This window comes from Platichthys flesus, chromosome 6 (assembly GCF_949316205.1).
Source record: "Platichthys flesus chromosome 6, fPlaFle2.1, whole genome shotgun sequence".
Taxonomy (NCBI): Eukaryota; Metazoa; Chordata; class Actinopteri; order Pleuronectiformes; family Pleuronectidae; genus Platichthys; species Platichthys flesus.
In genome coordinates, this window is record NC_084950.1 from 5056516 (window position 1) to 5069547 (window position 13032).

The 13032-nt window shown below is 44.5% G+C and overlaps 1 protein-coding gene across 1 annotated transcript in view; it reads left to right on the forward strand.

Annotated features, from left to right (window-relative positions):
* The window catches only part of cdh13 (cadherin 13, H-cadherin (heart)), a 272809-nt gene that overhangs the window by 164016 nt on the left and 95761 nt on the right, over positions 1 to 13032 (forward strand). Inside the window, exon 8 of the mRNA XM_062389254.1 lies at positions 11602 to 11780. Within this exon, the coding sequence (XP_062245238.1) occupies positions 11602 to 11780 (179 nt within the window). The remainder of the gene's footprint in view (positions 1 to 11601; positions 11781 to 13032) is intronic.

Genomic DNA, 13032 nt, shown 5'->3' on the forward strand with positions numbered 1-13032 from the left:
ATATTACAGAATCAGTGTTTTCTCTTTTTCTTTCACTCATAACTTATGTCTCAGGGTCAGAGCAAGTCAAAGGGAGCTCTTAAAAAAATGGAGCAGCACACATTTTACCAAGCGAGCCTCCTCTTCCTCTCCTCTTCCTCTCCTCTTCCTCTCCTCTTCCTCTCCTCTTCCTCTCTGGGGCTGTGACTCACTCTCAGCCCCGCTCCCTCTTCGTCTTGCTGAACAGTGGCTGCTCCGCTCTGATTGCCTCCTCTTCCTGGGTGAGATCAGATGAATGCCCACTAATGGATTTTCAGTTTTATTCACTGAGCCTCTAGTACAGAATTAGAGGGTTTTTCTGGTGGTGGTGGTGGTGGTGGTGGGGGGGGGGGGGGGGGTAATTAATTGAAGTGTCCTTTTAAAGGGGAAGCATCTTTTGTCTTTTAATTTAGCGAGCGGAGTCATTAGATGGAACTTGGTGAACTGGTGATTCACACTTTCCCAGCTGAGGAACTGGGACTTATATAGGTGGTTATCAGTCCTGGGATCTAATGACTACACTGGGACATCATTGTTAATCTTGTTAATCACTTCCAGTGGAGATGTGCACCTCTGTCATGTCATTTATCTTCCTCTTCCACATTAGACTTTGAGGTGCAAGGAAAGTGGAAATGGTCCCTTTCCAGCAGTGCACACCTGTCACATACAGTATATATTAACAGGTGTGTACAGGGCATATTTGTATTTGTGTTATTTCCCCACATGTTTGCATGTGTAAACCTTTGCATGGGCTTTGACATAGATGTGTCAAGTACGAGTTGGACATTAACTCAGTGGTTTCCCTGTCCGTCGTACATAGAGAGCAGTCACTGACACTAGCCTAATTTAATCTGTAGTCAAAGAGGAAGATGATTTTATTTCACCATATGCTCACCATAAATAACAAGTTTGGGATAAACCAAGTATGCTGGAGGTGTCAGTGCATGTGAATGCATTAGTGTCCTGTGCTCCACTACAGGACCACCCACCCAACCACCCTCTGGCCCACTAGTGTTTCAGTTTCCAAAGTATTTTTACATCTCAATGCTAACATAAACCACCTCATCGTTTTTTTTCTTTTAGATTTCAAATCGGTAAAACAGTAATTCATTGGAGCTCTTCTTGTTTCGCTTGAATGTCAGACTGGTTTAAAACAAAAGCACATTTGATCTTCACAAACAGAAATGAAAGCTGTGAAATGAGATCTGGTCGCTAGTTGTCACCTGCATGTGGAGATCTATTCTAAGGTCCGGTAGTGAAGGAGGAAGCTGTCCACTTATAATATGATCCCCGTAGATTAGTGCTAAAGCCAGGTATTAACTCAGTATGACGTGTATGTGATCCATTGGAAATATAAAAAACACAAAGTATATCCATATATACTCTGTAGACCTTGTCATAAACTTGTTATTTCACATTTAACTTAAAGTTGACTTTACTCTGAAATAGTTTGTTTATGACCTTGTCGCCCACGTGTGGTTTGTTTATTCAGTAAAGTTTCCAAATAACAATCATCAAAGGAAGTCTCCACGTGAACGTGTCTCCTCAGGTTGCACCGACATCAACGGAAATATTTTTAAATGGATATAGACCTTGAGCAGCATCTCCTCTGTTGTGATGTGTTGTTGCCGTTTCAAGGCTTTAAACATGCGTTTCCATTTTAACTCTCCTTTTGATCAGATAACATTACAGCAGACAGCCTCAATATGAACAACAGACATTATTTCAGACTTCTCCGTTAAGTCCTCTGACAGAATTCAGCGTGCACTCACACAGGGCAACATATCGGAGCAGATTTAGTGAATTGAATTGATCTGGAACCGTCTGATATAAGAAGCCGTGACGGGAGAGCTGTGGATCTCAGTTCTCTGCTTTAAAGGAACAAACAAGCAGCAACTGGGTGTTAAATAAATACATATTAAATGAACGATTGAGATATAAACAGATGTGCACATCTTGAAAGGAGCAGTGGGATAATTTGGAGGATGATGAAGAGGACATGTTCAGACACGTACAAATATGAAGATGGAAAGAGATCACATGGTGTCTCGACATCAACCCGATCATGAGCTGAAAGGAAAGGTTGGCTTCCACTGCTTTAGCTGCCGGGGGGGTTGTCTGCTGGAAGTTCTTGCAGGATACTGGCAATGTTCTACAAGTTATTGGTGTCACAGTGACTCTGTTGAAACAATTAAAACTTCAAAATTGAGTAGATATGATTGTGCTAAATGAACAACACTCACTCATAAAACATGTGGTGGATAAAATAACCAAAACACAATGACCCCAATGGTTCCCTGCCCAATCTGAGGAGCCATCCCAGTCGTCTCCCCGTGTGTCAACTGGAAATAAGTGAGAGTTCAATTTGTTTAGTCCGGTGTATTAAATTGATGGGAATCAACTCTTGCCTAATGAATGCATGGGTTTTATACAACAGCAAATAGAAAAATCATTTAAAGTATATGGAGAATGGTTAATTTGGCGAAGTCACCCCTCTGTATATGTGTTCCAATAAAAAGGATGCTGATTCATCATTTGGCAGCTTAACTGCACATTATAAAACAAGAGCAAGTGGCTATTTGGATTTTAAGCTAATAAATTACCAGAGGAAGTGTGGAAATATAACAGATAATGGCCAATTGGCATGGATTATAGGGAGTGAGGGGTGAGAGTGTTAAATACTCCACCTGCATTTTGATAAGCCCCATGAAATCCTACCTGACTTCCTGCACTTCTGCCATTGTCTGTAATCTGTCTCTTAATAGTTAGCATACTCGCCGCATAAAATCCTGCGAGAGGTTGTGATCTTTCCTTCATATATCTCTCCGGGGTCTCGCATTTTAATGAGCCTTCAGTTCCCGGGTCCTAGTTAAGATGGAAGGCACAGAGACTCAGCCCCTAAAGTCAATGCACAGATAGGAGGCTGCAGATAGTTGTTCCCCGTCACGCAGTCACTGTAGCTGGTGGACATGTGAGTTCCTCCCCGGCTCCTTGGTCGAATAAAAAAAAAAGGCAGACGGGTGGTAAATGAGCACAAGTGGAGTTATAATTTGTATTCGTCGTGTCCTCCATTCCAGAAAGCTTTTACCACCGGCCCCTCCGCTAACTGCAAACCTGCCGTATGCCCTTTCCCTCAACCTGTCCGAGGGGAGACGTCTTCCTCTCCTCCACAGTCTCCGTCCGTCCCTGTGGACTTTGTCTTTTCGGATCCAGCCCGTCTTTCCTCTCCGGTAGTTTCCTTCCTGTTCGAGGGCTGAGGCTCAGCGAGTGGGCCGAGCGCCACCAGACAGGATCCGCTGTCTGACTGTGCACACACCGGAGATGATTAATTAAGCTTAAGAAAACGAGAGAGCGGTATTCTCTCACGTGTGTGCCTCCCCAGATTAATGACTTGTTGTCTGAAATGATCTCGTTGGTGGATGTGTGTGTGTGTGTGGGGGGGGGGGGGGGAGGGGCTTTGCTTTGGCACAACAGTACAGTAAAACATCACGAAACGTTTTGGACATGTCTGGTGGCATCACATCCCCGGGGTTATTAGATCTTCTTTAATGATGAAGGGATCATGCGGTGCGGCTGCTGAAGTTTAACGTGAATCAATACTCCCAGGTTGTTATTGAGTTCGCTGAGTACTGTGGCAACTGTGGAAAATACCACATAGCATTAACCCTCAACTCCCCCCCCCCTCTCTTTCTCTCTCTCTCTCTCTCTCTTCTGTCCATTCTTTTTCCTCCCAATTTTGTCTCTATTATCTATAATTATCCATGTATGTAATGTGTCATCCTTTTATATGGGTGAGAAACAAAACAATTGTATATTAGAATTCAAATCATTTCTGGGTTAAGAACTGAACAGTCCAACTCATGGAGCCCTGACGTACATCAGTCGTCTCTTTTCTTATAATAATCAGCTTCTTCAGGACCGATTCTGTTCTCCTCCTAATCCTGTCCTCTCTCCTCCTGTCACATCCAGTCGACTGGTCCGTCCTCTCTCTGCTCCGCTCAGTTCGGGGTCAGGATGAGAGGAGGAGGTTCATCTGGTCATTATGCTCCGTGGACTGGGTGACTGACATTCGGCTCCACTGAGGGATCTGTAGTGATCAGTATGCCAGAAGGAGAGAGGAGGGGGGGAGGGAGACAGTAGAAAAGTCAGCTCTGGATTAAAAATCACAATGTATATATTTTTCATTTTATATATGTTTTTTTGATTTAAAACGGCTGTTAAAGTGAAGTTCTTTGGGTTTGAATGGCGAATTCTATTTCCATGTCGGTGTTACTTAAGTATTAAATCTAAACAATCTGCAGCTCAGGTGCGATCGAGCCTAAATTGCCCAAAAGCAGTGTCTGCATCGACGGAGCTCCCCTCCAGTCCCCTGTGACCTTGTCTTAGAATAAGCCGGTTGAAATAATAAGTGGTGTAAATGAGCGTTTGTGTTGCTTTCAGAGTGAAGAAGTGGAATTACCAGAGGCATCACTGCAGGCAAGGTGAAAACTTAGCACAAAGTAAAATTGCAAAGGATGCAGAGTATGTCAGGCCTCTGGCACTTCAGCGTTTTCCGAACACAACAAAAATACCTTTTAGTGGAAAACAAAAAATCTATAGTACGCACTTTTTAAGATTAATATCGTTTGCATCTGTCATAATAAATGTTACATGGAACTATTTATATTACGAGTTCTTTCAGCGACATCCCCAGAGTCGCCTTGTGTTGTTGTCACTGCACTTTGTAAAACACTGTGCGCTGACAAGTTAATTTTCATGCACAGAAATACGCCTGGAGGAATGTGCGTGTTTGTTTTTCACTGATATCAACATGTGGCTGAGATGAATCGCTGTCGGAGTGACGGGTTGAGCGACTGCACAGATGAAGATTTCGATTTTTAAATCCTCTTTTCTGCCGTTAATAAAACATAGATCTCTCTCAGTCGACAGAACTACTGTAGGAGGCAGTAAGGTTGATTTGTCTCCGTCAGGCGCTGCTGATCTCAGGCAGTTTGAGGTGAAAAGAAATAACACAAGCAGAAGTCTGGTGTTAGAATAAAGTGTCAGAGAAAGTAACTTTAGTAACAATAGAGTAAAAACAATATGAACAGTATATATCTTATCCCGATTCCCCTCTTGCATATGCACCTAATACAATTAATTTATCTAAGTTTCAATTATACGATATGATTCCATTGCTCGGCTGTGATTGTCATCCTGTGGACCGGAGTTGTTTTCCAGGTTCTCTTGTTCGTCAGCTTGCGTGTTATTTATATTCTCATTAGCGAATGTGTCGTCGCTGCTCAGTGATGAGAGCGGTAATTGTCCCTCTGTCAATCACTTTATTGAAACTGCGCAGCCATTAGCTCCCATGAGTCTGCGTCTCAATCCCAAGTATGGAAAACGCACTGTGGTCTCAACTGGCCCTTTGGATCCGTGGTGTGTTTCGTCCCCTGATGAGCGGCTGATTGTTTGTATTCTGTTCCTCTTGTAAATTGTTTATTATCGAGCTGTTGCCAGTGGTCCGGTGGAGGGCTGAGCAGACTCTGGCTGACGTGGACAGAATGGAGAGAGTGCATCGTAAAGGAGGGAGGGAGGGAGGGAGGGTAGGGATGGGAGGGAAGGCCAGCTGGACTGTATTTCAGTCCATTCACTCCACTGTCAGCTCAGCGCTCATCATCTCATATTCAGTTTCCCTGCAGCAAAGACCCCCAACAGTTCCCCACATCTCTGGCTTCAGCCACCAGCGTTATCACAGCCAATGTAATTCATTAAGAGTTTTACAACTATCTGGATTTTGCAGCTTTTGGCAAAACAAAGATTGCTTCTCTCTACATTAACATTTACTTTGCATCGTAAACGTCAAAAAAATAATCTAGTTTTGAAATGGATCTGGACACGATGTGAAAAGATGAACATGTGGGGCCAGAATGCAGAGGAGTTCTTCCTGTTGTTGTTCCTAAATGTCGTGTAGAGTTTAGACTCCGGGGAAGTTATTTGAGTAAATTACCTGTCAAGCAGTTTTGCAGGAATCTCATAATTTATTGTGTCCAACTTATCCGACAGCTGTCTGCAGCCCACAGAGCCGATGGGAGACCAAGCATCTGTCACTGTCATGGTTGAGGCACCTGATGGAGGGTCAGGGTTTTAAGGAAAAGTTATTTTGCACACATGGAACTGAAATACACATTGTTTACCATGTTGGGGCTCAGTTGAGATGCTTCTCTTGACAAACAGCAATTAACGTTAACACAAAGAGAGAATCATCTACGGAAAGTAACTGTAGTTAAAAGTCTTATCAAACATTTATTCATTTCTTAGTACCTAGGTTTTCATGAACCCATGTCCTTTGATGTTGGGCAATTAGAATAACTATCATTTAGCACTGACCTATTTTTCTGTTTTTCATCTTCAGTGATTTCTTATTTCTGTTTTTGTACACTTGTTTTTTTCTTTGAGAAGATTCTTGATGTTGTGTATTTTATGTGCAGCTAGTGTACAAGTGAAGTTTTCTTCACAGTCTGCACCAGGAGTACGTTGTGTCTTCAAATCTAAGGAAACTTAACCAGTCGAGTGGTGAAGTTCTGTTTCTGCAGAGGCTGAACAATGAGATCAGTTGTCTCTTAACGTTTTCCTTTGTCCTGTGGTTATTCTGTTGAATCTGAAGAATCAGCCACAGTTGTGTTCAGCGTGTTCTAAAACGAAAATCCTTGTTTTTGGTTCAGTCCTGAAAGATATTACAAAAAAATTGTTGACATGCCAGACGGACAGGCAGCCAGACAGGTTAGCAGACAAATCCATGAGATCTAATGGAATATACAGGCTCACAGACAGGTAATGAAAGTGCTGATGTTCCCTGAAGAGATGACGCCATGCAAATCAGTTTAATGGGCTGGAGGGAGTGTGGAGGCTCCTCATGGAGACAGACTGTACGTGGGACACATCCAGGGACGGACATAAATCACAGTCTTTCTTGAAAAACAAAAAGATTAAAAAACAAGTGAGGCACTGACTTTAGTTCTATGTAGTTTGATGTTACAATGTGAAGACAGGCAAAAAGTCAGAAAAATACAAATCAGACGGCAGCACATTTTTTCAACTCGCAACGAAACATAATTTCGATATAAGGAAAAGTCAGATCTTTAGAATCGTCTCTTTGAAATGACAAGTTTTCACAGAAGACACAGGAGCAGAGCAGCCGGGGAAACAGCTGCGTGTTACAATGAGGTGAGGAAACCTGACAGTTAGAACAAGATGCACAGTTTAGTCAAATAGATGCTGGGAGCTGCTTCACCAGTAAACAAGACCCACTTCTCCCAACATCACCTTTCCACCTGATAGACTGGGATTATGTGAAGTCACAGCTGAATATGTGTTGATGTGAGTGGGAGTCAGCTGCACGAACGAGAAAAGGAAACAACGACACGGAAGGAAAAGCTTCTTTTTTAATCAACGCTGCATTTTTAATGAAAAGTTTGTTAAATATCCTTTTTGTTGGATTGTGTATTTAGTCATTTTCTGTTGTGTAGTTGTGTGTACTTTGTGTAAACCACTGGCATCAGAAGGCATCTTGGTTTCCCTCTGTAAACCCATCCAGTTTTATAAATAAACCATTAGACCACTGGTATACAACCTTTATCTTCTGCGTACTTGAAGTTACAAGCAGACAATATGTACAATTATTGGGATTTATTACCTTAACCTACTTCAAATGAACATTAGAAACATATAGTCCTGCTTCTCTGTGCAGTATTTTAAATGAACAGAGTATTCACAAAGGATATATATATATATATGAGTCCAGCGGTAGCAGTCTGCCACTAAATAAATACATACAGTATTTCACCTGGTCACTATGGGGAGAAGTTATTGTGAATTATATGAAAAATAATAATACATGTATGCATTCCTCACCTGAGTGTGCTGGGGAAGGGAGGAGGAAAAATACTCTGTTTGCAGTTTTTAAAGCTGAAGTTGAAGTTCAGGGGTGAAAAAGCATTTGTTAAGAGTTTAATAACAAAAGAGGGAGTTGATCTGCTTCATGAGGCCAGCTTGTGTTTCCACTGACACATAGTGTTCCTCATTAAAGCAACACTATGTGTAGCTATGACTGAGAAACAGCGCCCCCTGTGGCCACGCATTGATTCTGCTGGGTTCGGTGTCACAGTGATTAAGTGGTTTTCATGGAGGGTTTATTACCCATAATCCCCGGCTTCCCGAGGCCATAGAGCTGCCACTGTTACAAATTCACCAAACCTGGTTTAGAATTCATAGTATTTTACATTTCCTTGCTGAGTATATTTGAAGAATGTCCACTTAACCTTCTTATTTGGACAAAAATAAATGTGACTGGGGGCGGCTGCGGCTCAGGAGGTAAAGAGGGTCGTCCACTAGCCTGGTCGGAGGTTTGATTCTTAGCTCCTCGAGTCAACATCTTAAATTGACATAAACCATCTTAGAGAAAAACGTTTACCACGTGAACTGTGTCCAGTCCACTCACGGCGAGGACTCCAGGGTTTTACTCTTTATATTTTTGAGCCTGGTGTTTCCCTCCGTCCCACCTTGTGATTCTTCTCTCTCACATTTCCATGCACACTCACCTCTGGTACCTTCTCTTCACTTCCTTCTGCCTCCTGCGAAAATGTGTCAGTAATTGTCAGTCGTGTTTTTTCCCGCCGTATTTGTCAGAGATCAGATGATTCATCTTTGAACCGGCTTTGATCTCATTCCCACCGGAGAATAGAGCAGGTCAGCTCCTGGTCGGCTGCAGTCACTTGAGTCTGATTAATATAAATCCCATTTCAGGTATTTGAGGAATCCATTGTACGCGGCTGATGCTTTGAATGGAAACCAGAATCTCTCACACTCGTGCTGATACACCCATAGACACGTTAACTGTGTGTGTGTCTGTGTGTGTGTTTGTGGACTCAAGTAGACTCAAACACACACTGGCATCACATTTACCCTTTTTCTTCCATCTTGTCTGTGTACTCTTGCTTCATCTTGGCTTTACGCAACGTGTCAGCTCCCAGGTGGCGCCCATAGATCCAACGGCCCCCGCTGATTTCCTGTGGGGTTTGAGACAGATATAGGGGGGGGGGGGGGTGGAGCTGTAGGCAACACGGCGCCGCGCACCCCCCCCCCCCCCCCCCCCCGCCTGATGAAATAAATCGACAACCCGCTTTCTTTCTCTGCATCAATCGTTGTCTTTTCATGTTTTACTTTGTGATGTTCTCACATCGTAGTCCTGCTCTCGATTTCTTACCGGCTGCGGCAACAGGAAACGAGTCATTACACGACAACTTGATCGACGTGCAACACAACAGCGTTTACACACTCTCTCTCTCTCTCTCTCTCTCTCTCTCTCTCTCTCCACCGTCTCTTCATTGTATCGCCCCTCTCTCTCTCTCTGCATCTGGAGCGAGCTGATGGATCTCGGTGATAGTGAGTTAATGGCCGTCCCGCTCGTCCACATCCATCCCACTGGTCACTGCCCAGTGCAGCTCACACCGGGCCCCTCGGCTGCTGCCAGAGGATGACGACGATGAGAGAGGCCAACGAGTCACGATGTAACTCCGTGAATTAAACTGGGCCGACGTTAGCGTTGAGAGTTATTCCCACTTTCTATTGTCCCATTACACGACGCCAGATGTTTATCACGTAATCAGAGTGATGCTGACGACCGCTGTGTATTAACGCACTGACGGGCGATACCCATTTGTGAGGCGGAGTCCCGGTATCTGATGGAGACGGTGCGGGCCGAGAGGGCCGGCTCCACTCGGCTATCGGACTGAACTCGTAATATGATCGTGATGCGTTCAGGGGACCTCGGTTTGCCGGGCGAAATGAGAACATAATTCACTGAGATCTGTTCAAGATAACCAATTTAGCCGGCGGTTTTTTAAACTCCCTAATTCGCTGCCACTCGGTGTGTCCGTGAAAAGACGTGTGTGTGTGTGTGTGTGTGTTTGTGTGCGTGCACGCCGAGTTGTGTCTAACGGTGGCGCTTTCCGAGGTGTGAAGTGGAACAGAGTGCAGGTAATGAAGGAGATGGGACTGTGTAATTATTCTGCAGAGGGAGGATTACCGGTTTACTTAACCATTAAAGGTTCACCTTGAAGTGCCAGTGGCAGGGGGATAAGGCCCACACCTCTCTGCCCCTCATTACCGTAAACTGGACTCAAGTCATTTGCCGCTAAGCCACTGCTGTTTAATGTAGACTTTGCATATCTTCCCGCAGCTGCCTTTTGTGTCTTATCCCGGCAGTTTGGCTAATGCACTGTGGCAAAGTACTGAGGGGTATTAAGGAGAGGCATGAAAGGAGATCGATGTTTATGAGCCGTGCCACGCGGCGCCGGGATGTGGTACTTAGCAGAATGTTTTGTTAAGTATCTGGGTCAAAAGGAAAAAGCACAAAAGGTTTCTGTTACTGCAAAACACAAAAACTTCCGTTAGTTCATTAGTTTCAGAGGAGAGAAGAAGAGGAGCAGCTGTTTGTGAGAGAACTGCAGTGTGTTGTCGAAAATAAACCTTTGTGCTTTTTGTTGCAACCTGAAAGCAGAAGCATCTTCATCCACGTTGATTAGTTGTGTCTTTTTAGAATTATTTACACAAACCAACATGCACTGATTCCCTGCTTTGAATAAATAGCCTTGAATTCTTCACACATGAGATGATCAGAAGTGTTCGAGACATCCCCCACTTATGAGAAGTGTCCATCTGTGCCTCACACACACACAGACACACACACACACACACACACACACACACACACACACACACACACACACACACACACACACACACACACACACACACACACGCATCATAATGAAGCTGCTGCATCTCTTAACGACTTACAACTTCAAACCTCAATAAATTAAAGAGCTCTTCAGCCGATGAGGTTTCTGACTGTAAGAACACGATCCAGTTTTTAAAGGCTGCAGAAAACAACCTAATATTATGTGTGTGTGTTTGTGTGTGTGTGTGCATGGAGTCACACATACACTATTTTGCGTGTTCTGCTGAATCACTGTGATCGTGTCTCATCACTGGCGAGAGACGGGGGGGTTGAGGGTTGAGGCTGTGTCAACGATCTCTTCCCATTTCATCTCAGCCGCAGGGAACAGGATTTCAATTTTTGTTCCCATTACGAAATAGAATGCCCCCTGCTGTTCCAGCTGAGTCGGGGGTGAGAACACATTAGGGGAAGGCAAACTTTCCATAAGTGGCTGTGGGCAGCAGCCAGACTGAAATTCTGGTAATCTGCTGTAATTTTAGATGCATTGTGTAAACACTATGTTTACAAATATCATATAGACAGATCTGATTGGCTGTTTTGATAAAAATCTTCCAGTTATATTTCCACACATGTTATTTCTTTCACACGCATGGTTTTTCCATTTCGGAGATTGACTTCTGTCTGTCCGTCATGTTTTAGTTTCACAGTACACATGCAGCTGTTGTGATATTTAATGGAACCTCCTGTGTTTTCTCTAACTCCTGATTTGTCTCTAAAACTCTGTGGAAGTATTTTCAGTTTTTATGGCCTCAGCGTTTTCCCATGACACCAGACTCACGCCCGTCCTCCTCTCTCTCCTCCAGGCACCACGGTGATGAGGATGACCGCGCTCGACGCAGACGACCCGGCCACCGACAACGCCGCGCTGCGGTACAACATCGTCCGGCAGTCGCCCGACAAACCGTCGCCCAACATGTTCTACATCGACGCCGAGAAGGGCGACATCGTCACCGTCATCTCACCGACGCTACTCGACAGAGAGGTGGGTGAACTTGGCCAACGAGTGTGTGTGTGTCTGCGGGTGTGTGTGTGTGTGTGTGTGTGTGTGAGAGTGTGTATTCTCTGCTGAGTGATGGCCTTTTTCCAAGTGGAACAGAGTGGGAGTTTCTCCTCGACAGCTTCAAGCTTTACACTTGTCACTGGATTATCTGAGATGCAGCTTGTTGTACATCTCTGTCTTGACCAGAGAGGACACAGTGTATATATATCTACAGTATGATTGTGTTTGTTGTATGCCACCTCTATATTTGACGTTACTCGACAGAGAAGTGGGTTAACTTGGCAAATGGCTTAGTGTGTGTGTGTGTGTGGGTGAGAGAGAGTGTGTATTCTCTGCCTTTTCCAAGTGGAACAGAGTTTCTCCTCGACAGCTTCAAGCTTTACACTTGTCACTGGATTATCTGAGATGCAGCTTGTTGTACATCTCTGTCTTGACCAGAGAGGACACAGTGTATATATATATGGTAAATGGATTTGTATTTATATAGTGCTTTTCTAGTCTTGATGACCACTCTAAGCGCTTTACAGTACAGTTTCACATTCACCCAATCACACACACATTCATACATCTATCCCAGCACTTTGTTATTCAGGGTTCAGCATCTTGCCCAAGGACACTTCGGCATTCAGATTGTTCAGACCGGGGATCGAACCGCCGACCTTCAGGTTGGAGGATGACCACTCTACCCCTCAGCCACAGCTGCCCATATATAAATACTGTAGGATTGTGTGTGTTCTATACCACCTCTATATTTGTTGTAATGTGGCTTTCTGAGGGAATGGGCGCTGGTGCGTTCCGGCGAGCAGGCGCACGAGCCAGATGAGCGTCCCCCCCCCCCCCCCCCCCCCCCCGTCTAACTGGAGCGAGACAACGGGATGATTGCTTTTCCAGCACGGTGACGAATGCCAGAAACATCGATTGGATTCGCCGGTGGAGGAGGAATATTAGCTGTTGTCAGACACTTAGCGCGTAGTTTAATTGAGGTGATACACACTCATCCGTCGGCTCTGGTGGTGTCCAACAAGCCCGGCTGAAAAACCTCCCATCCGGAACTGCTCTGGAACCGCGGCAGCTAACCGCGCTGATGAGCCGCTCCCCGAGCTACAGTAAACTGTTTAATGGAGGCCTAATTGAAATGAGATGTAATCAATGCAGCGAGCGCTGTTAGAGCAGCTTTTGTGAGCCGATGGAGACAAACCGAACCGTCGGAGAGATGCATGCCGGTCGTTTCTCC